The sequence below is a fragment of the Platichthys flesus genome, chromosome 8 (genome assembly GCF_949316205.1).
Source record: "Platichthys flesus chromosome 8, fPlaFle2.1, whole genome shotgun sequence".
Classification (NCBI taxonomy): Eukaryota; Metazoa; Chordata; class Actinopteri; order Pleuronectiformes; family Pleuronectidae; genus Platichthys; species Platichthys flesus.
In genome coordinates this window covers 18,870,073-18,895,611 of record NC_084952.1, presented here as the reverse complement: position 1 = coordinate 18,895,611, position 25,539 = coordinate 18,870,073, and the positions used below count along the sequence as shown (strand labels likewise).

At 40.9% G+C, this 25,539-nt stretch overlaps 1 protein-coding gene across 1 annotated transcript; it reads right to left on the bottom strand.

The window, feature by feature from the left end:
• Positions 1-10,678: 10,678 nt before the first annotated feature.
• LOC133958422 (cysteinyl leukotriene receptor 1-like) lies at positions 10,679-15,441 on the bottom strand. The gene is made up of 4 exons (XM_062393190.1): positions 15,330-15,441; positions 14,542-14,726; positions 13,909-14,041; positions 10,679-13,480 (listed from the first exon to the last, which is right to left on the bottom strand). Exon 4 carries the CDS (start codon positions 13,457-13,459, stop codon positions 12,401-12,403), a length of 1,059 nt encoding a protein of 352 aa, XP_062249174.1. The 5' UTR covers positions 13,460-13,480; positions 13,909-14,041; positions 14,542-14,726; positions 15,330-15,441; the 3' UTR covers positions 10,679-12,400.
• Positions 15,442-25,539: the final 10,098 nt, after the last annotated feature.

Genomic DNA, 25,539 nt, shown 5'->3' with positions numbered 1-25,539 from the left:
AATAGGCATAAAAAGAAAGTGGAAACGCCTGAATGAGAGTGACCATGTTCTGTGTTTCAGTGTTGACTGCACCAATAATGGCCGCAGAGTAAGAGCTGCTGTTGTCATCTAATCAAGGAACTGAGTGCTGCATCAATGGCCTGTATTGATGAAGATTCTGACTCAGTGTGGGCCACATGCAGGACCATGCCAGCATCAAGTTTTTGGTCCCCTTCGGTCAACTCAAATGCGGAGGAAAGGCTTCCTGTACACTCGGGATAACAAGCGTCCCTTTGTGTGCATCTGAGTGAGTGCTTCTGTGTGTGTGTGTGTGTGTGTGTGTGTGTGTGTGTGTGTGTGATAGTGGAAATGGAGGGTCGAGGACGGCCCTGATGAGGAGACTGTGACCAGGTGTCATGTGATGGGTGGAAGCAACACAATCGCCACTTGAAGAATAAGTCAACAACATTAACCCTGTTGGTATTCTCAGTATTTTGCCGTCCGCCGCAGTGACCCCTCACCAACCAGGACAGAGTCACACAGCACTACATGAGCTTTCTATTGCCTCAGGTAATGACCCACTGCATCAGGCCTGCAGTGTTTACATTATATCAAAATCCTATGGAGCATGTCGGACTCCACCCTGTCCCTAGAGAAAGCAGGATTACCATGGAGCTTGGGGGGTGTTGTTTCCTTTTACATCATCTGTGGACGTACATCTCTGAAAAAACTTTTCAAATTATGTCATGGATGAAATGGAGGTTCAAAACAGATGATTAAAGGACTCTTCCAGGATTCTGGGTCAAATTATCCAGATATTATACAAATAGAAAACATCTGGGCAATACTCCAGATGTCATGAATCCTGACAGCTGTAAACATAGTGGGGATGATTATATTATTGGCTACTGTCTATTGAAGGCAACAGTGTCTGGAAGTATGATGAGGACACATTATGGATGTTAGCTTTGCTGTACAATTTATTGTTTTTTCTTAATGTGAATGAATGGTACTTTATAATTCAAAGTTTCCTCTGTGGAATTAGTGATAAACCTTTTGGAGACAATAACCATTGTCAGTTTTCAATTCATACTGTTATCACCATTAGCATCTCAAAGAACAAGAAATGGGTTCTGGGGGTAAATGTTTATAAGTACTGTTGCTATGTAACACAGATGTGAGGAGACACAAGACACTCACTGACAGTCCTACACAGTTGTTACAGTTGTGGCCAAAACATCTGTTATTTTAGAGCCATCTTTGAATTTATGAGCAATGTGGAAACTCGGAGCCAGAAGAAAAACAATACTTAAACCTAGACAATGTGAATGTGAGCTTTGCTTCCTTTACTGGGGGAGCAGCCCTTTGAACTCAGACGCTGCTGTCTTTAAACTCTTTCATGCAAGGGCCATTTCAAGAGCTCCTACTTGCACCTTTGACGATGAAAGCTGACAGATTCTCATATAAGTGTCAAATATAAACTGAATGTGTGAATGCATATGTACGCGGAGGGTAACTAAATAAAATACATCCAGTTGGAATAAAAATGTTGTGTTCTATGGGAAGTTGAAATCATGTGTATAAGGAACTGAAGTCAAAATAGTTTTCGTTAAAAAGTCAATATGGATAGCTGACCCATTATTTCATCTGTTTCTAAACTCTTTAACCTCTAACTATAGGGTATATTGTACATTATGGATTTAAGACTTCACTGATCACCTATAAAGCACTTTAGGCTTCAGCCCCCAGATTGATTTCTGAATTACTACTCCCCTATGAGTCAGTTTTTACAGGCTCGTAAAGAGCCGTTTCATTCATCCTGATACACCACTTTACAGCCAAAATGTATAATTCTGGCCCCCAAATGTTTAAACCTTTTTCAGCCATCCAAAAAAATGGTATAAATTAATTGTAGTATGGTTGTTATAATTCATTATTATTGATAATTTATAAGTTGATAATGATGCTTGTTGATAATAACATTAATCTTCAAACCACTATTCATATTTACCATATATTTATTCAATTTCAAGTTCTGAACTTTGGCTTCATTGTTTCTTCGTACACAATAAACAGATAGTTACAATAACCTGCTCTTGTGTAATTACGGAGCAGTATATCACTCTTAACCATCAGTTGATGAGGCTCAGGAGTTGGAGTGGGTGCACTCGCTCCTCCAGTCTGCTCAAGTGACCTTGGCCAAGAACCCCAAATTGTCCCTGACGGCTGTGCATTGTATCTGTAAATGGTGTCTGATAGAAAAAGCGCTATAGATACACTCTATGAATGTGTGTGTAAATAGGTTCATGGCAAAACTGTAGTGCACTGGGGCAACTGTGGCTGAGGGGTAGAGTGATCGTCCTCCAACCCGAAGGTCGGTGGTCCGATCCTCATTCTTCCCCATCTGCATTCTGATGTGTCCTTGGGCTTAAGTGGCATCTCATAGATTTTGATAAAGCGTCTGCCAAATGATATGTAATAATAGTAATAATGTGCCTTGAGTGGTCGCTAAGACTACAAAAAGTTATATACATACAATCCGTCTACTATATTGTTGTAATTACTTTCCAATTTAATCAGCCACACTAAATCTAAATACTTCCCTTTCTTTATCAGAGATTGGTAGTGAAAGAACAAAGCTTTTGGTATTTAGCTGTTATTAATCTTCTCACTTTATATTTTCGAGTCTTGATGGCTGCTCATTTTGTAAGTTGTTATAGTGAACATGACATATTTCTTTTGGTGGAGAAAGTTAGATGTTCATATAAACAGGAGGACTAAATGTAACAATAAGGGTAAAAACAATATCTCATGCCATCAACTATAAACCTCATAAAAAGCCAATAAACTGTAAAAATCAGTGCATAGACATGAGACTTAAAAAAAATGATGTTTTTCCCACTTTTGTTTGCCGTTGATACCACATTTCCATTAAATGATAAATCTGATGTTAACTCAAAATTACTATTTCCATAAGATACAAGACAATTCATCACAACCTTTTTTTGGAAGAGGAAGGTGGTTTGTGTCTTACGGTGTTTAAAGCCAAACCTCTTCGCTCAGGGGTCTATTCTCTTACAGGAGTCTACTTGGTCCTGATAAACTGTAACTGCAGCTCGAACACAATAAACAGCTCCCTGCAGTCAACTCATCGTGGGACATAAAGAGATTCCAAACAGCCCAATTCAACTCACTGCAGGCAATAAAGAATTTATGAGAGACACAGAAACAGAATAATCTAACGCGACTATCAACAGATAACCCCGTTTTCACTCCACCTCACCAGTATGAGTGCTTCCCTTGCTTCAATTTCCCCGCTCACTGCTTCAATAAACCTCCAAATCCTCTTTTTTTCAACTCATTGATTTACAAGTTTTTCTTGCTTTGCTGTCTGAGAAAGACTCAAACTTTTTTGAACCGTTATTCCCAAGCTAAAGTTTCTGCCATATGTCCATTTGCCCTTTTGGGGTTTATATCCTCTCCTACTGTGCATCTAGTATAATGGCAAGATAGTAACCCCAGCTGTGGACCCATTTAGATTACACTACTTTGCATGGGTGGATAAATCGTGAAGGAACAACATGTGCACCTCAGCGACTGTCTCGGTCTTTGAGCAGTTTTCAGGTCTTTGTGTTCGAACACGCTGCACGAGATTCAGACTCGTTGTAGTATATGGGTTGGTGCTGCCGACATTCTTTACAGCTTTCTTTGCTAACTTCTATTTTTACACAAACTTTGTAAAGAAGTCTTGTTCGTTTCGTTTAGAAAAGAAAAAAATCTCTTTTACGTAATGCCCCTTTACAAGATGTTGAAGGAGAAGAATGACAATTTTATGGCTGCCGTTATGAACAGCTGCATTGTTACCACAGGAGGCAGCACATTAAATGCTTAAATTAATTTGAAATACCACATTGTTTTATGAAAGATATTTGAGTAAACGCAGCGAGGGATGGGACAGATATAACTGTTTCTGTGCAGAGAAAAAAAAAGAGCTATAACATATGTATGTTGATGGTAGTTTCTTTCTTCATCCACCAGAACATAAACATACACAAAAACACATTTCTATCTGTAAGGATTGGAAAATGCAGCATTGTTTTTTATTCATAAAAACAAAACCTAATCCTCGTTTTTAAGAGGTCAATGATTTAGAATCAAAGCACTCTTGTTTATATGTTTACAAATGCCAGAAGGCTTTATATAATTTGGTGAAGTGATGTGGCGATAACATTTCAAAAGTTAGTCAAACTGAAGAGCCTTTCTCTGTGTGTGCGTCACAGAGCAGACAAAAATACACAGATGGACAAAATACTTTCAGGAGAATAGGCAATCACCATAGTGGACCCTGTTGCACAGTTCACAAGCTCTGTGTTAGGGCTCTATAGGAGTGGCCCCTCATCTGCAGGGTGAGCAAGTTCAGGGTTAAAGCAGCAGGGAGTTGGTATGTTGGGTAGCAAATAATTTGAAACAGTAGGCAGTTCGGGGAGAGTTATTGGGTGTTTTAAATGTGGAACGGAAGCATGATCGAAAAATGGCCAACAAACAGCTTGACATCGCTTGACTTCAGTGGCTCTCCAGATTCCAGACTGGTATTTATTCATCTGTGCGCTGTTGGCCTGCCTCACTTTCCTCCAACCTGACCTCAACAACAACCATAACCCCCCAGCTTCACCTTTCTCCTCGGAACTCTGCATGAAAAGAAAATGCAATCTGCATGGGGCCTTTGATGTGGGTCGAATGGCCATATTAAAAAAATTGTGTCACATGATGTGCACAGGCATGCAGGCTGTTATGTTACTGACACAATTAACCTCTCATAGTGTTTTACCTAGGGATACTAAATAAAACAGAGACAAGATCTAATGTTGAACTTCACGGTTTCATATACCAGAATCAGGCTGCACCAAATATCCGATTTGTTTGGGAGCTTGACTGCAGGCTGGTCATTAACTGAGATGAGCAGGAAGAAATGGAAAATTATCAGCTATTTCCTCCTGTAGCTCTTGTTTCCATTTGGGACAGAAGTGGCATCTCAATTAAATGATGAGAATATCGTATATTTGATGCAGCCGAGAGGTCAATGATGTTCTAGAAGTTGTTGATGATGAAGGAAGGATTCCGAGGACCCAGTAGTTTCAGTGTAACAAAGTTTATTACAAGAAATTACAGGTCGGGACGGGCATCTAGATACCCGGAGACACACAGCCAATAGTGAAATCTGACGTGCTGGGGTCTTACACACAGTTATATAGGGAGTTTGGTTCCACCCATGACTTCAGGTAAAACACATCCCACATGGGATTTCTGACTAAATAAGGGCACGTTTTTGTGTCTGAAGATGAAGACACATTGGTCAAGGACATTCCCTCTGCACCCATCCATTAGCTGGTCAGAGATGATTCCCTACGTCAAAGGTCTACCCCAAAAGGTGAAGAGTAAATAAAACAAACATCTGGAGGACTCTCGAGAATGTCTGAGTGTCCAGAGGGCAAGCACCATAAGTGTAAGCCTATCATTATGTTTTAAGCATATGTCAACATGTTTTACTCTAACGAATACACGACAAGAGCAACTGGAAAATTGAATAGTTTCCATGTTTAAAGCTGATATAATCAATATGATTATAGTAATATATAGTGTGTTGTAGTACTGTAGAAGTAGTAGTAATAGTTGTGGTATAGTAAGTATATAGTGAAGTAACGTTTAATCACAGGTTATAACCTCCACGAAGGTTATGTTTGTTTTTAGTTTGTTGGTCTATTTGTCAGCAGGATTATGCAAAAACTTCTAACCTGAATTCAACAAAATTCAGTGGAGGGAGGGGGTCTGGGCATTTATAATTTTGGATAAAGGGGTAGATCCTTTCTACCCCTTTTCACATTCTTAAAATTTTAAAAATAATTTAGTCAGGTCATTGCTTTGGTCATGTGCATTCAACTTGTTGCCATTTATGTTGTTTGGGTTTTGAGGTCTGTAAGTTTATTATTGTTGTTTAACCTCTCTTACAAGTGTCGTCTCCTGCAGTTGTACACAGCTGTTTTCAGCATGAAAAAAAATTAAACCAACAGTATACCTGCACAGCATTATAGAGCAATGATAAGGGACACCACATGGCCAAAATGGCTGGAATCAGTGAAACCTATGAACTGTAATTAGTAACATAACAGGAATTTTTCATGCTGCATGTTGAAGTCAATTTATTAATATTAATAGAACATAGCATGCTCTTGTATGAAGTCCTCTTCAGCTTTCAAAATACTTTCAAGACTAAGTCAATTTCAGCTAGCTAGCAGAAGAACAAAGCATAAATAAATCAAATGAAATGAAAGAGACTGTAATGTTGCACTGTTGGTAATGCACGATCAAAGGTCCTACAGGCTTGACTGATACTACATTACATTACAATACATTACATTTCATTTAGCTGACTTTTATCCAAAGCGACTTATACAATAAGTGCATTCTACCATGAGGGTACAAACCCAGAGCAACAAGAATCAAGAAAGTACTATTTCTTCAAGAAAACCAAACTACAAAGTGCTATAAGTAAGTGTCATCTAAGTGCTACTTAATTGTTAGTTTGAACATTTATTCAAGGAATAGTCGGACAAGGTGTGTTTTTAGTTTGCGGTGGAAGATGTGTAAGCTTTCTGCTGTCCGGATGTCCATGGGGAGCTCATTCCACCATTTAGGAGCCAGGACAGCAAACAGTAGTGATTTTTTTGAGTGTTTATCTCGCCGATTGGCAGATACAGAGTGGAGTGAACGGGCTGGGGTGTAAGGTTTGATCATGTCCTGGGTTTACTGTACTGGACCCGATCCGTTCGCAGCACGGTACGCAAGTACTAATGTTTTGAAACAGATGCGGGCAGCCACTGGTAACCAGTGAAGGGAGCGGAGGAGTGGAGTAGTGTGAGAGAACTTAGGAAGGTTGAAGACCAGTCAAGCTGCTGCATTCTGGATGAGCTGCAGAGGTCGGATGGCGCTAGCAGGTCGAACTGTCAGGAGGGATCTGCAGTAGTCTCAGTGTGAGATGACCAGAGCCTGGACCAGAACCTGCGCCGCCTTCTGAGTGAGAAGGGGAAGTATTCTCCTGATGTTGTGCAGCATGAATCTTCAGGAACGTGTTGTTGCAGAAATGTTGGCAGTAAGGGAGAGTTGACTGTTGAGTGTCTAGCAGTCTGGGTGGGGGCTAACCACAAGACAAAAAATGTAAGAAGACAAAGAAGTCAGCTGTCAACTTATATAGGCGACAGTGTAGATATAAAAGATGATAGAAAGGCTGAATGGCTTCAATAAAAGTGACTCTTTCTGGGATGTTTGTTGCTGTTGCTGTTTAAAGTTTAGTTTATTGTCACATGCACCAATGACAGCGTGAAATTCTTGTGACATGGCAGGCAACATCTAGACAGTAGACGACTTTACAAAAAAGAAAAATAACATACTATATAACATATAACATTTAACATCGTAACATATTACATAGTCAAATGAAGCAGCAGTTTACACGGTGAAGGAGTGGAGAATATTAAATTAAATAATATGAATATATGTATAACATATAACATAGTCAAATGAAGCAGCAGTTTACAGGGTGAAGGAGTGGGGAATATTAAATTAAATAATATGAATACATATGGAGTAAGTGTATTTGTATGAGTGGGGGAGCAGAATGTACATGGTGACTGTTCAGAGGGTCAGTGTTGATTGATCAGACCTGGTGAAGAAGCTGTTTTTGAGTCTGGTAGTCCGTGCTCAGATGCTCCGGAAACGTCTGCCAGACGATAGCAGTGTGAGAAGTCCACAGCCTGGTAGGCTGTGGTCCTTGATGATCTTCCGTGCTTTTTTAAGGCATCTTGTGTTGTAAATGCCTTGGCAGCCGATGATGCGCTCCGCTGCCTACACCACCCTGTGCAGGGCTTTGCGATCAGCAGCGGAGCAGCTACCATACCAGGCAGTAGTGCAGCCTGAGAAGATGCTCTCAATGGTGCACCTGTAAAAGTTTGTATGTGTTTTTGCAGCCATGCCAAACTTCTTTAGTCTCCTCAGGAAGTATAGGCGCTTTTGTGCAGTTTTGACCACAGAGTCTGCTTGTTTGGACCAGGTCAGGTCATCTGTGATGAACAAACCGAGGAACTTGAACTGGGAGACTCTCTCCACTACAGCTCCATCGATGTGTATCGGACCGGTACCCCTCCTCTGCAGCTTCCTGAAGTCCACGATCATCTCCTTGGTCTTGCAGACGTTAAGAGACAGGTTGTTCTCTTGGCACCATGTTGCCAATCCCCTGACCTCATATCTATAGACGGTCTCATCGTTGTTAGAGATGAGACCCAGGATGGTAGTGTCGTCTGCAAATTTCAGGATGATGTTAGAACTGTGTGTTGCCACACATTCCTGCGTGTACAGGGAGTACAGGAGGTGGCTGAGTACGCAGCCCTGAGTGACCCGCTACTCAGAGTCAGTGAGGAGGAGGTGTGTTTGCCCATTCTCACCACCTGGGGTCTGCTCGTCAGGAAGTCCAACATCCAGTTGCACAGGGGGGTTTTAAGACGCAGGCTCCTGAGCTTGGGGACGAGCTTGGCAGGCACAATTGTGTTGAACGCGGAGCTGTAGTCCACGAACAGCATCCTCACATATGTGTTGGCCTTTTCCAGGTGGGAGAGGGTGGTGTGTGTTGTCAGGGCGATGGCATCGTCCGTGGATCGGTTAGGGCGGTATGCAAACTGGAAGGGGTCAAGGGACCAGCCGCTCTAAGCACTTCATGATGGTGGAGGTCAGTGCTACAGGGCGGTAGCAGGTGATGGAAGATTAGGTATGGGGATGATGGTGGCCTGCTTGAAGCAGGTGGGGACTGTTGAGAGATGTAGGGAGAGGTTGAATATCGAGGTGAAGACCTCCACTAGCTGGTCGACGCACCCCCTGAGGACGCGGCCTGGAACTCCATCGGGCCAGATGGCTTTCGAGGCTTCACTCTTTGAAGCTCTCACCTCACGTCAGCCACTGTCAGGGTCAGAAGGATTTTGGTTGCCTCAAACCGTGCGTAGAAGGTGTTGAGGTCATCAGGTAAGGAGGCGGCATGCTGATCATCACTGCTATTTCTCCCTTTATAGCCAGTGATGTGTCGCAGGCCACCTCACAAGCGTTGGGGGTCAGAGCTGAGGTAGTTGGATTCCAGCTTGTCCCTGAAGTCTCTTTTTCCATATCTGATGGCCCTCTGCAGGTCACATCTGGACTTCCTCAAAGCCTCTGGGTCACCAGAGTTATAGGCAGAGGACCGTGCTCTGAGCTTAGCACAGACATTACCATTAACCCAGGGTGGTAATGGTAGAGAGAGGCGGTGGTCTAGTGGCAGAAACTTGGACTATGGGCAGAGAAGGTCTCTGGTTCGTCTCTGGTTCGACTCCACGGAGAGACAACAAAAGACGAACCTGGATTGATCAGTCCAAAAATCCAAGAGTCTCCCTACCCTGTCTAGTGCCCCTGAGCAAGGCACCTTACTCCCCCAACATCTGCTCCCCGAGCGCCGTACATGGTCGCTCACTGCTCTGTGTGTCCTGCACCAGATGGGTCAAAAGCAGAGATTAACTTTCCCTACCTGCATGAGTGTGCCTTTGCACACTCATGCAAAGGCACACTCATGCATGTGTTTGGGATGAATAAATGGATTTTAATCTTAATCTTAATCTTTTGGTTAGGGAAAGTTCGACATGGGACGACATCATCAATGCTTTTGAGGATATATGAAGAGACAGTGTCTGTGTATTCGTTAATGTCCCCATCAGCTGCAACACAGAACATCTGCCAATCTGCCAAGGCAAAAAAGATCTATCCCTGACGTTTCCTAAAAACTGACCAATGCTAAGGCCAAATCTCAGAAGGAAGTGAGATTGTGGCGCACAGAGGAATGATAGTATTTTAATATCAGTGGTTTTCCTTGGATGCAATGGGAAGCACTGTTGTCTCTAACCTTTCTAGAAAAACAAAGGAGTGGGAATTCAGCAGGGACTTTCCTTACTTCCTTTATGGAAAGTATGTCCGCCGTGAGGTACACTAACACTGCGACCACAAATTCCCATCTCTAAGATAGCCCTGCTCTGCAGCTCCAAACAAAGATGTTCTTGTGCAAACGGAGGAGGGAGACGATCATGTGCTTGATATTATCTGTTTATGAAGTGGTAATACAGTGGCCTTCTATGTTCCGACTGGCAGGGTTGACCTCAACAATCTTCTCCTCTCACTGTTATTTTGTATTTCTAATTAACCTGGAAGCTCACTGTGGGTCTGAATGTTGTGACATACACAAAGGCGAGGCCAAGCTATCATACTTTTTCTTTATTAGCTTCAGTTCATATCTTTGAAAACTATTATATATCTTATACATTCAGCATGAACTCAGTTGATGAATGTTCACTGAAACTTCGAGGTATAAGATAAGCAACTCGTTGAGAAATGGAGAAGCAAGCAGCAATGGAGAAAATGATCAGTGTTGAATCATTCAAGGAAGCTGCTATTATTAATATATGCTGGTGTGATACTCAGTGGACAAAGTGTAAAACTCATCATACAGTCAGACTTCCGTGACTGGACTGGAATTAGTAAATTAATTAATACATTTTGTAATATGATTCAAAACACATACAACACAGCACTACAGTTAATACATAGGCTACATAGGAAGCGCAAATAATAAACACGATGATGCCCAAAAGTTTATTTCCATTTTTGTCCTCATCACTTCATACACCACAAGATGAAAAGTTAACAACATGATAATCAACATACAGTAGATAAGGCAAATAAATAGAGGGTGGCAATTGAATACAAGACAAGGAATGTTATTTCCATGAACTTGCTTTTTGAGATATGTTTGGGGATGGACCTTTGTCAATGTATTTGAATGGTGTTGTGACTATCCAATGTACCAGGAGATGGCAGCATTATCAAAATCAAGACAAGAAGCCTTTCTGCCTACGGACTTTATTGATCTTGATGAGGGATTTTAAGCCATATATTCGTCTGATAAGAAAACATGCAGCAAAGACAATTTACATGAAGCCCCTTCAACTTTAACTATTCTACTTTTCAGATTTTGCTAGTTTTATTTTGATCCCATCTCTCAAAGGAATACTGTCTGGTACTTTTATCCTTGCTCAAAAAGAAATGACTCCCAAGACCATTTTCATTTGTGTTTCCCAGATTCTGGAAAAAGGAGCGAAGATATTTAAATGTTGTTGTTGTTTTGCTCTATAAAACATTATTGTCAGCATACATAAAGAAATGTTGAATGAAGTTGCAGCTTTTAATATACAGACATAATATAAGGAACTAAAATATATTTCATTACATATTAAGGCAGTTATTATAAATAACAGTTCAGGGGACCACAGCAGTTAAATAACTTTTTTACATATAGTCAGATGAGAAGATCGTTACCACTCACATGAGTATGAAGCTTCTGTCAGCAGTCCATTAGCTTAACATGGAACAATACATGGAAACAGTTTGCCTGACTTCATAATAGGTCGAGATAAACAACATGCTAATTAATGAGCTTTAGCTTCTTTAAAATCATTGTGCTAAGCTTAACAGCCAGTGGCTGCCGCTTCGTATTCATATTACTGAGTGATATGTATCAATAATACATCTAAATCTGGCGAAGAAAGCCTATTAACCATTTTATTCTGAACTACTCCTCTAGAGTACATGCACCCAACACTTTTCCCCAGCTTATTACTTTACATAAAAGGTTTGTTATATAATATTAATAATACAGAGTGAAGAAAAATCAGCAGCACAAAACAAAACGATACCGTTTAGTTAAAAGTAAACATAACAACCATGAGGAATTATATTAAGCCTGATGCAATGAAGCAAGCAGGGCCATGGGTCAAAAACCACTTCTGAGTGGAGTTTGCATGTTCACTCCATGTTTATGTGGGATTTTACCAGGTCCTCCAGCTTCCTCCCACAGTCAAAAGTAATACAGGTGGCGTAAAGATAAGTGGAGTCTCTAAATTGACCTGTCCAGTGTGCACACCCCTCCCTGCAACCCTCAAAGGATAAGTGGTATGGATGGATGGTTAAATAAATGGTTAAGGCAGCGAAAAACAGTGACAATAACACAATAACAAACACTGATGATAAAAAATACAGCTGTGGTAGATACAATTTCAATTGTCATTATACGATAGTGACATAAGAATACTGGCAAGTGTCCTTATAATAATAATAATTATAATTATCTAACAATCTCTCCTCTTTAGAATATCATTCTCAGTCTCTTGAGACTTGTAACTAAAATATATAAATACTCTGTTCATGAGCCGACAAAGTAAAATCTGTTAAATCTCTTTCTGTCATACTTTATCTTACATCTGTTCTTCTTGACTCTTTCCCTGATGACTGATGAGGCAACAGGTCATCCTGAACTCTTTCCTTTAACATATCCTGACATTGATGCCTGACGACTTCCTGGCTGTTGGGAGTTAACTGACCTTTGGGTGGTTTCTCTCAGATTCTGGGTCTGCGACTGAGTAGCACAGGAGAAAAAGTGGCTGCGACAACCCTCTCCAGAGAAATAATACAGCAGTGGGTCGAAGCATGTGTTGGCAGCCGCCAGGCAGAGTGTCACCACGACAGACTTCTGCATTTTGATCCTCTCCTGGCAGCTGTCGTGAACCCGGGACAGGAAGATGGTTCGCAGCACGTGGTAAGGCATATAGCTGATCGTGAATGTCAACAAGACGATGACAATCATTCGAATGGCTTTTGTGCCCATGGCCCGCTGCTGTTGTTGAGCAGAAAGGGTGCGAGACAGTCGGGAGCGAGACACTAGGGTGTGGATAATGCCGGCATAGCAAAGCAGTATCACCAGTGATGGCAGGACAAAGCCTATCACCAGAGACAAATAGCTCAGCACTTTGAGTTTATCACCGACTTCACCGTTCGGAGCATCGAAGCACTTGGTTGTATTTGTGGTAGTGTCTATATATTGACCCCTCATGAGGAAGGGAGACGATAAAAGACAGATAAACACCCAGATGCCAGCACACACCAGGCGAGCACGGCTCACTGTCATCAGCTGCAGGTTCTTCACAGGATAGACAATGGCCAGGAAACGCGTGATCGACATGGCGACCATGAAGTAGATGCTGCAGTAGAGGTTTACATAGAGAGCATAGGAGCTGAAGGTACAGAGGAAATTCCCCATGCTCCAGATGCCCCCTCTGACATAGTAGACAATTCGCAGTGGCAGCGTCATCACACACAGCAGATCAGCCACAACCAGGTTAATCATGTAGACGTGGAAGGGGGAATTCTGGCGGTTCGTCTTGATCAGCACCACCAGGGCTAAGCCGTTCCCAGTGAGGCTCAGCAAAGTGATGATGCTGTAGGATATGGAGTAAACCTGGTTGCGGAAGTCATCTATGGACGAGCAGTTGCTCTCCGTGCTGTTGATCAGATTTTGCTGCTCCATTTGTGGTTACACCTCCTCCTGCTGTGACAGAAATAAAAGAAATGATTTTGAAAAACACAGAAACTTGTGTTGATATGTGGCAGGAAACTGATTTGGAGGAACTTATAAGAGATCTTATCTGGTTCCATGATAAAGATTCAGATTTTCTAATGTTTCTCTCCATGCGTTTAACAAGATGAATTCAGCTGGAGTTGCAACTGACAGTGACTGATCCAATTCTTTATTCAATCATCCAAATAAGAAAATCACATGTCTGTAGCCTCAATTGAAAATACAAAAGTAATTTCTGGAACATTTTTATTGCTGTCATGATAACAAAATAGATCAAGCGAAATTGGAATCTCGTGCACCTTATTGTGAACCTTTCTGTGTAACTGTGATGAACTTTGTAATGAAGTATTGTGAAATGCAATTCATTCTTTCAATCGTGTGACAAAATAAACACGCACCATCAAATAAGAGCCGTCGTCGCCAACAGGTCGATCCTGATCTACCGATCGATCTCGCAGTCTTCACTGTCGATCCCCGAACTCTGAGCTCACTGGCTGGGGTTGCGTCGCAGATGAGCTGTGTGTCCGTTGTCTGTTGTTCACATAGGCAGAGTTGTATTCAAAACAAGTCGGTTTATGTTCTAAACTAAACACCAGGACACTTCGGTATGAGAAGGCGCATCTTCTGATCTATCGATAACAATCAAAGCCCTGTTAGACCAAATTAGTGGATTCATAAATTGAAACATTGGAATGCATTCACTTTGAAAGTATTTTAAAAACGTTTGTGTCATAGACAGTGTTGTGTTTCCTTGAACAATAAACAGAAAATATTATTAGTTTTAACATTTACCTGTTGAAATTATGTCACAAACATGCACTTTAAAATGTTATAACCCCCACAAATTGCAAAAACTATTACATTTGGAATTTAAAAGTGATCTTGGGCTTGAAAAGGTTGCTGACCACTTATATAGCAATGTAAGCTTTACACTGCTCAAACAGTGAATGGCACTCAAAACATAACAGTTACATGCTTTACTTTAACTTCTCTGTCCTCCCCTGAACAAAAGAAACAAAAGTGTTTCTTACCGCTGAGGTCCTGTCGGCTGTCAGGTCAGTGGATCGTCTCTGCTGCCTCAGATCGAGTCTTCTCCGCCTCTTTGACTTCTCTGCCAGATGCTGTAGCAGTGGTGGGAGGACGCTGCATCAGGTGGCTGCCTCTTCACAACCCGCAGCTGTTGTTTGGATGCTTATTCGGCGTAGGAACACACTTTCTGTTTAGCACAACAATATCATCAGACATCACTGACAACAAATACACAACTATGGGAACAACTTTTAAGTTCTGCTCTTGTTACTTTCCTGCTGATTCTTTTTCCATAAATACATTTTCCTAATGCATCCTAGTCCTCAATTTTTTAGGCACGAGCAGACCTACTGGCTTGATTTTCTCAAACTGTGATATTCTGTTAGTTTCATCCCTGGTTTTCATATTTTCTTAAACTTAAAATCGGATTATGTTTGATGAACTTGTGATACAAAACGTGCAACACAGCTTGTAAAATACACCTAACTAAAACCAAAAGAAAGATGATGGCAACATCCCCAAATAGATCTCTATAAAGGTAAATTTAACATTAAAAAATCAAGCAGTTATCATAAACAAGCGAGAGTGCCTTTGTCTATATATTCACATTAAGAATAGAAAAAAAAATGTCAGATGAAGGACAACAGGCTCTTTCTCGCTCTCACACGCACACTCATGCACACAAACACAGACACACACACACGACACACACACATCCGACACACCCGACATAATCAACGAATCTGAAACACAGACAGCCAGTGTGATGTAGTTAACTTGCTTGACTCACCTTTCTGTGGAAAGACATCTGTCAGCAGTGTCTGTCCTCTATTTGCTTTCTTTCTCTTTCCTTTATTACTTTTCTTTTTTCACTCCCTCACTTTACGTTGCTGTCCTGAATGAACACCACTTCTTGTTTAGTCAGCAAGGCACTTTGATTATGATAACAGAAGAAACAAGCAGCAAGGACTGAACCATTTGTTTGCAGGGGTGAGACAGGTGACTTCAGGAAGCCTCCACTATATTTGGATACAAATTTCAGTCAATCAATAGATTTATTCAGCAATATTAATCAAGTACTGAATTAAATCAATACTATTAATTATTTATTTTACTCATTTGGGTTATTTAAGCCTCCCCCTTCGGTCAAATTTTACCCATGAGGTGGACTCCACCCACTAATTTTCTATGCTGTTATTCTGATTAGGTAATCTACAGTAGAGATTCATGGTAACACGTGTATAATTTAGTGTTAGTCCATTGTATTTAGCAACCAATGTATATTACATTAGGGATCTTTCTTTGCACTGATGCAAGTGTAAAAGGGATCTGCTGATCATTGTGATTTTAGAGGCAGTTCCAGGTGTTTGCCCAGTGCAGGTTTCCCAGGTCTACGGATCTATTTGCCCCGTTCATAAACAGTTGATGAGAAAAATGGGAGTTGCCCAGTAAGTAGAGAACAGTAAATATTGGACTGATTAGAATTCATAAGAGAGTTATTTTAGTCTCTTTTTCCACAGCAATAATACTATTTATACCACTGGCCCATGACTATGTTTGTATTGTTTAAAATGCTGTTGCTGCGAGTGAAGAGAAACAAAACAAAAATATGGGGATTTCGGGACAGATATAGGCCTAGATGCTCTTAGGTTTATGTCTCCCGTCTCACATAATTTTGAATTTGCAGGAATCTGTATATCCGTCTTCATCAGTAAGTGTGTAGGGACTTTGGCAGGCTGTTGGTGTTCCACTTGGCCACATCGGGAGGATAGATTGTAAAGTAAAATAATATACACACCCCAGAGCTGAAATTAGAGTGAATAGGAGATCTATCACATCCCATAATCCAGAAGTCATACCCCTGGTACTTGACAATAACTAGGTTCACAAAAACATTCTAATAATGTCCCTGAAATATAAAACAAACTTTTACAGCCACCCATCATTTTCTTATTGGCCTTGTTGAGTTATCTGTTGAGTTTTAGTACTGTCACACACAGTCACACAGTCTCCTGATTGGCTGTTTGCATGGCTGTTAGGATAGGGGGATCGGTCACCTAGTCATACATGCCAGGGAAGTTTTGGAAAAGGGAGGGGTGTTATTATCAACAAGTGATTGAGACAGGCCGAGATCTAGACTGCTCAGACTGTTCATTTCGTGACTTAAGAAGTCAGCAGGGTATATCTTAGTTGGATTTGTGATGAAAACAGGAGGTTGCATTCGATCGGTGGGTTAATTCCTATGGAGGACCATACATGACATAAGTAAAAATAAATAAATAAATAAATGTATAAATAAATACAGAAATAAATAAATAAATGAATAAATAAAAATGGAAATAAATAAATAAATACAGAAATAAATAAATAAATATGTTAATACCAAAAGAAATGTCAAAAGAAATGTCTTAAATATATTTTAACATTTATTTTTTCCCTGATACATTTCCTTTGCATTTGCAGTGTCCTTATGCTAATGAGAAAGGCGGGCCTAACCGCAGTCTCATGCAGGATTGGTCACAGGAGTGTAATGATCCAGCCCTACTACTTCTGCCTTTCAATGCTGGTGTCCAGTAGCTGTTTGCAGCGTTGAGCCAGTTCACACTTAAAATGAACTAGTTCAAGTTCAGAGGGTTAGTTAAGGTTATTTTTTATTGGGATGATTTAGCTGTCAGAAGTCCTGACTGTGAGCGTCACGTCTCGTGTTGTACTGAGCACAATGAGCGAGCCGAGAGGAGGAGGAGGAAACAGAAACTCCAGCTCGGTACAAACCACCTGCAGCTTCTGCTCTGATCATGAAGACGCGGATCTCTGTGCAGATGTGACCAGAGAAACTCTTTGTTTCCACTGTTTCCACTGTTCCACAGAGTCACTAACTGGCTTTTTCACGGTGAAGTGCTCAGGTCTCAGTCACTGCCCGTGTCTCTGAGCGATTGTGTGGCGGAGCGCAGGGGCTGTGTGTGTGTGTGTAGCTCAGTTGACCAATCCTGCTCGAGACTGAGGTTAGGCCCGCCTTTCTCATTAGCATAAGGACACTGAAATGTGGAAATAAATAAATGTGGAAATAAATAAAAGTTGCAATAAAAGTGGAAATAAATAAATAAATGTGGAAATAAGTTTAAGACATTGATTTATTTAATTCTGCATTTATTTCCATATTTATTTATTTATTTCCACATTTATTCCAACTTTTATTTTTCGATTTCAGTGTCCTTATGCTAATGAGAAAGGCGGGCCTAACCTCAGTCTCGAGCAGGATTGGTCAACTGAGCTACACACACACACACAGCCCCTGCGCTCCGCCACACAATCGCTCAGAGACACGGGCAGTGACTGAGACCTGAGCACTTCACCGTGAAAAAGCCAGTTAGTGACTCTGTGGAACAGTGGAAACAGTGGAAACAAAGAGTTTCTCTGGTCACATCTGCTCAGAGATCCGCGTCTTCATGATCAGAGCAGAAGCTGCAGGTGGTTTGTACCGAGCTGGAGTTTCTGTTTCCTCCTCCTCCTCTCGGCTCGCTCATTGTGCTCAGTACAACACGAGACGTGACGCTCACAGTCAGGACTTCTGACAGCTAAATCATCCCAATAAAAAATAACCTTAACTAACCCTCTGAACTTGAACTAGTTCATTTTAAGTGTGAACTGGCTCAACGCTGCAAACAGCTACTGGACACCAGCATTGAAAGGCAGAAGTAGTAGGGCTGGATCATTACACTCCTGTGACCAATCCTGCATGAGACTGCGGTTAGGCCCGCCTTTCTCATTAGCATAAGGACACTGCAAATGCAAAGGAAATGTATCAGGGAAAAAATAAATGTTAAAATATATTTAAGACATTTCTTTTGACATTTCTTTTGGTATTAACATATTTATTTATTTATTTCTGTATTTATTTATTTATTTCCATTTTTATTTATTCATTTATTTATTTATTTCTGTATTTATTTATACATTTATTTATTTATTTATTTTTACTTATGTCATGTATGGTCCTCCATAAATTCCTATAATGCTTTTGGAAAAGTTAAACTGAAATACTTCCCTCTACTGGAACTGTTTAAAGTCAGTGTCCCAAGGGAGATGTAGGACTATCTAAATGAACTTGATGCGACCAGCAGAATAGGCTGATTGCTACAAGGTGGCCCACGGCCTATCTGGGGGACTGATTGGAGGGAGAAGGCCCCTTGAAGAGAAGCAGGGGGAAGACCACCAACAAAGAAGGCCAGGTGATCATAGTACATGTCGCCCTCTAGTTGCAGAGATGAACCCTCGTTTCCAATCATGCCCATCTCGGGAGGGGGTTTATTTTCCGCTCTCAGGTCACAGTACCATGCATAAGATGGAGATCCAGGGCCATTGTTGTGACAATTTGGGCCATATGAGAGTCAGTGCCCAAATTTTAGTGACAGGTTGGTCCAGCCAAGCCATTTGGGTTGGTGTCGATAGGAGACAAAGTTGTAGATGACCTTGATGGCGACGAAGGCTTCATCTTCACTCGCTCAGGTCAAGCCATGTTGTCTAGTCCTCCAGTGATTGGACCTCCAGATTTTTGTCTGCCATTTCAGCTTGCAGTGGATGCCCGCGATGTGGGAGCCGATTTGTTTCAAGCAGGGAAGGATGGTTGTGAGAGACCAGTGGCTTACTTCTTGAAACTCAGTGAGACAACTTGTGAATAAGAGTTAATCAGACCTCCCCCCATTTTTTTATGGGGGGAGGGAACACACGATCTCCCTGGGGGTTTGTTGCCGGGACAGTAGCTACTCCATTCAGTAAAAGTGAAGGACGAGCGGTGTAAGATCAGATGTCATGAGACGTTAAAACAAAGGGACAGATGCAGTCGCTTCTAACAGAGGATCTCACATCATTTCCTCCATGTGCTGCTAATCAATGTGGGTTACAATTTGTAAATGACGTGGTTACTTCAGTGGAAATGGCAAAGTCATTTTAGCCGATGAAAGGCCTGTGTGGTGGGAGGGCAGGATAATTCATCTGTGAATGATTTAGTGGTTATAAGCTCTGGTAAACGCAACTTACAAGTTGCTCTTAGTGTATGTCAACAACACAGACTCTGCGTGAGCACTTATTACACCATCAGCTCGGTAGAGCACCAAATGCAAAGAAAAATTATTGCAGGGACAGTGGGGCAGAAAGCTGCAATAATAGTCCATTGAGAGATGCTGAAAGTAATTTTGTTTGTATTTGAGTAAGCCCACCTCAAAATCCCCAAAGCAGGGTTTAAGCATCTTAGTTTCTCTGTTTGACATAATGATTTACTGATTGTATAGTGACGGAGGTCTTAATAACTATTTAATCACTAAACAAATAGTTCATCAAGTTAATCAGTAACTTAAACAAATACTTCTCTGGAAATTCAAATATCGGTAATTACCATAGTCTGTATATAAAGATGGACGACAGCTCCTCAAAATTGAAGCCAATATAGGTGATCAACCCAGCCTAATCTATGTAAGTGAATTGAACATGCACCGAACTAAAAAGTCAAAGTGCACGTCAAATGTTTACGCAAGTTATATTTTAAACAGCTATTTGATGCGACAAAAAGAAGGCGAGAAGTCATGATTGACACCTGAGAGGATTGCCTGTTACTGCTCAGACTCTTGCGGCAAAATTCGCAAAATGGCAGTGTTCACATCAGGGATATTTCATTTCTGGAGGAAGTGGAGTACCCGTCCTTCTCCCCGCATGAAAACCTCCATACACATCCTACAAAACAAATGGAGGTTGTGTTGAGAGCCTGAAGTCAAAAATGTGGTGTAAAACAAGGGTCAAATGCGTGGCCAACCTGAGTTGTAACCATAGACTGTTGATAAAAAGGTTGTAACTGATCATCTGCCTTTCATCCAGCTATTGGAGTAGAACATAGCCTTGTCTGCCAAATATCTATGTGCACATTCCAAGATTTGCCTACATATCACAGATCACATCACCTATGTTGTCGTTTGGGTATGAAAACATCTTCACTTTTGTTTATTAATTCTACATTTTTGACCTGGCCCCAGTTCAAAAAAAGTCCTTCCTTGGAAGTGAGAAGTGTCGTGTGTCTTCAACCAGAGCCAACACACACATACCACTGTGTTTATTCATAACTCGTACTAGTTAGAACTTTTGTAAACCCCATCCCTGTTTGCCTCCCTGGACTGCAAAACAGACTTTAGATTTTATTGATTTGCTTTAAATTTATCACAATATATGGACTGAAATCGACTGTAATTCAGAAGTTCGTTTCTAGTTGCTCTGACACAGCTGGTGACACACTGCAGATTCGGAGGTGTATGTAGGTCAGGTTGGCTCTGAAATGTAAAAGTCAGCGTTGTTTCTTAAAATTGAGGTGAAGCATAGGCCATAGCATACGTGGTTTAGTTTGTACTTTCAGGTTTCAGTTCATCGGTAAAATTTCATTCCACCAAAGCAAATGGCATGAGAGCTTGTTCAGATAAACTCCCTCATCTATCCAACGTGTATGAAACCTAAACACGAGAGTGCATGCAAACAAACATGCACACACAGATAAACCCATGTGACACTTTGCAAAAAGGAAATGTGAGAGGTTTCCTCCCGTGAGATTAGATCTCGAGAATGTTTCCCGTTACTGTTGATCTGATGATGTGCATTAAAGTGTATGCCATTTGTTGAGAGCAATTAGGTTGGGAAAAATATTTAGTTCATTTAGTAGAAGTTCAGCAGTCATTGTTTGGTTGCGACTCACAATACAATATTCAAATATGCTAACTAATTTGTGAGATTTGCAGTATATTATAAGGCATTATGGACATATTTCATTAAAAGACATTGATAGAATCCCAAGCCACACACGGAAATGTATCTCTTCATCTGTAAATTCTTATAATTTGTTTTTGCACGGATGCACACACACACACACAACCACAAAGGGCAGAATGGAAAATGCATTTGAAGTTGCTTGTTCGAGTTGTTTGTCTGACCTAAATGTGGTCCCATCAGTGTCATCAACATTATGTTACATACCTTGTAGTGTCTCATTTGAATGATTATAAGTGTTTGCATTGTACAACAAAACATTCTTTGGGAAAACACAAAATTTCCATTTAAAAGAGAATTCATTCAACTCATTTGTATTCTGGAGTAATTGGAAATGGGACATGGCAAAATGGCTCAACAGTGCCCCCTAAAATGACGTAATTCCGTCTGGTTTAAGTGATCTTCATGAAATTCCATACAAACGTGATGTATATTGTTTGGGTAGTTAAAATTTGAATTAATCTTACACTATGATTTACTCCTCCTCGTCTTTTTGCTTTAACTTCAGTCAACTTTGTTCAATCTCACTAAAACTACATTTGTGTAACAACAGCACCCCCCTGAAGCCATTCATATATTTTTAAGGAATGGGCGTGGCGACCAGAGACCCCTCATGTGAAGCCCCGGCACCAAGATTGACCAACATGTACAAAAATCAGTAGTGACATGTCATATCATTACAAACAAAAAACTCTCTTGGATCAATATGCTAGACCAAACAGGAAGTCGGCCATTTTTGACCATTTACACATGTATTGATGATTCGCCAAAAAAAAGAGGGATTTATTTTAACTCCTCTGTACTTTGTCCAATCAGCCTCAAATCTCTTTCACATGTTCACAGTCCTGACATGCCCAGAACCATGTCAATATTGACTCATCGTCACAGCACCACCTGCTGACAACAGGAAGTGACATATTTTATACTTTGATGCAGTCCTCCTGGCTGGTTTACAATAAATATAATACAATATACAACTTAAATGTGCTCAGAAGACCTTCATGGTCGGAACCGTGACTTTTCATCAAACCGTGTAAACATTGAGGTGCAGCGAAGGTTGATCCTTCGTAATAGTGATAGCGCCACCTACTGAACAGCGGGAAAATTAAGTTGTTGTAATTGCATTGCACATTGTCCAATGGCACCAAATTGCTCACTCGTCATCAGAGGTCCGACGTGAACTATTAGTCTTTCTGTAGTGATGGCATCACCTACTGACAACAGCAAGTAATCCTCGTTTGGGTGTGACACTCGATGGTCAACTCTCCCTTACTGCCAGCATTACTGCAACAACCTGTTCCTTTGATACATGATGATTACCAGTAGTTGCCCGCATCCGCAGGATCGGGTGCAGTCTACATCCAGGACGTTGTCAAACCTTACACCCCAGCCCGTTAACGCCACTCTGCATCTGCCAATCGGCTCGTTGCTCCCTCACTGCGGGCTAAACACTCAACAACAAAATCACGACTGTTTGCTGTCCTGGCTCCTAAATGGTGGAATAAGCTCCCAAATGACATCAGACCAGCAGAAAGTCTACAAATCTTCCACTGCAGACTAAAAAATACATCTCCTCCAAATATACCTTGAATAAAAAAATAATTATAAAATTAAAACTTTAGTTTAAACATAAAATTTGCTAGCACTTCAATGGCAATTACATATAGCACTTTGTAGTTTGGCTTTCTTGAACAACGTCTTACTTTCTTGATTCTTGTTGTTATGAGTTTGTATCCTCATGGTTGAATGCACTTAATGTAAGTCAATTTGGATAAAAGCGTCAGCTAAATGAAATGTAATGTAAAACTTTAATTTGATTTACATAACATTTTTATCCCGTGGTCTACAGTTGATGGCATGGACCCTAATGTGTGATGAGTGTGCATGGTTTGCACAGGAAGTGAAGTGATTATCCATTAGGGCCGTGCAGAGACCTTTAGATGGGCAGGTGCTCAAATTCCAAAAGGGGCACATTGAAAAAGGCTCATATGCCGACATAACTTAAAGCTACTATTTGCTGTTGAGGGGGTTTGCTGCTGTCAAAGGGCTGTATTGATCTGACACTCTAGACATTAAAAGAAACAGAGGAGAGATATTAGCTGAAATAAAAAACAAGTATTGATAATTGTGAGGATGAGACAATCCCAGTTCAAATCTATTCACTATAAGACTTTTATGGCACACACACACACACACACAGAAACAGTGCAGCACTTAAGCAAACCAGGGAAAATCCCTGTGACTTTCTTAAAACCGGTGGACAGAAGTACAAAAGAAAGACATACAGAAACAAAACAGCCATCGTAAGTGTTTTCCTCAGGCAGCAGCAGCGGTTGGCAGATGTCGCCCAACGTTACTTGTACAGGCTGCGCAGTGAACACAGTGATTTCAACCACAACCATTTATGTTCATTGATAGAGCGTTAATGTAGAAATACACCAAATAATGTGCAAGTTTTTCATTTTTACCTTGGAAACAAGTTAAAAAATATATCTATTCTATAGTTATACAGTTATCCTCAGTTGTGGAATAAACTGCTCCTCAGAATTATAATAACAATGTCAACAACAACACTAACAAATCGTTTGTCTTACTTTGCAGAAGCTTCCTCAGACCATATACTGTACAGCTTTGTTCAACCGTCATGGGAGGGGGAAGAAGCCATGTTAGATGGGTTTACCTTCTCTCAGGATAGATTCATTGTTAGTCCAGCTAAATAAAGTCTCATCTGTGATCGACTTGAGGCTGTCCTCAATCAGCACCGAGCTGACAGAGTTAGCTGAGGATGTCAGCTGCATGAAGAACGAATGGTAACAGGGAAAGCTTCAAATGATGCCGGAACACAGAAGTCTACTGAGAGGATAGGGTGTTATTAGTTTAGCTCTTTCCATCGGTTTGTGTGAAAGTAAGAATTTAGTGTCACTTTATGTACACGATTTAACTCAACTTTTTCACTCACTGATATGCATTTTTTAAATCCATGATAAAAGGTAAGGAAAGTTTGACATCAGCAATTCAAGGCTTTGCACAACCAAGCTCTGTCTAAGTAAAGGGTTTAAAAACTCTGTAGACAATAGAGGGTGAATACCTCAATGCTACAAATGAGATCAGGCAGTTGCAGACGGACTGTATGCATCCAGAAGATTTACACTGCAGTGCATTCAATCACAAAGTGAAAGATGCAGATTCTGAAAAAAGATGGTTTAGATAAAGTTGTGTGAACCAGATAATAAGTCACCCTTTCAGTTCCTTCAACATTTCAAGGGCTCAGGGCAATCATGATATGGGTTTAATTCATAACATGGAACCTGTGGTTATCACACAGTATCCACTTAAACAGAAAGCCATCGATGGTATTACACCAGCTTTCAACTCTCTATTGAGAGCAGATGTAATTGTTCTTTGCAAGGATTCACTAGTGTAAACTGCAGTTTGTAAAAGACCAAGTTTCATTTTTAGGGCATGCGATCACAGCAGATGGCTACTATCAATGCTGCTTCAAGTACATGGGGGCAAACAGAGACCTGTGGCATTTTTCTCAGCAAAACTTGATCCTGTTGCTGCAGGCATCCTTACTTGTCTCAGAGCTGTAGGCGCCGCAGAGAAGGCTGTAATGGCATCCAGGGATTTAGTAGGATACTCTCCACTAACCCTGCTGATCCCAAACGCTGTGTCTTTGATTTTGCAAAGGGACAAAAGATATCTCATTTGTCTGCTGTACGCTGGGTTAGTTATTATGCTATTCTGTTAAAAGTGTCTAAAATCACTGTGAGAAAATGTAATGTTCTAAACCCAGCTGCTCTTCTTCCAACAGAAGGAGATGGTGAACGAAACAAATGTGTAGTAACAATAACTGAAATTTGTTTCTCCAGACCAGACTTAAGCCTGAAACATGCTTCTGCGACTGCGTCTGTGTCTTTTCACGCCGCTGTGGCGCAAGACTCGTTTTCATTCATGCTTCCCCAACCGTTGCGCTTCTTACAAAGCAATTCCGCGCCAGAACACTAGGCAGAGTAATGCTTTTTGTCGAAGACGACCTTAGAGACGCCTTCTTTCTTCTTCGTCGATTGTTTATTTACATAGCCACCGCGGCTCCTCGTAGCCTTTTTCTGGCAGTCAAATCCGCCAGTCAGTGACAGGTTATACAAGTGATCATACTATCGGATATCTTCTGCCAAGTGCTCTTCTATTTGGTCCAT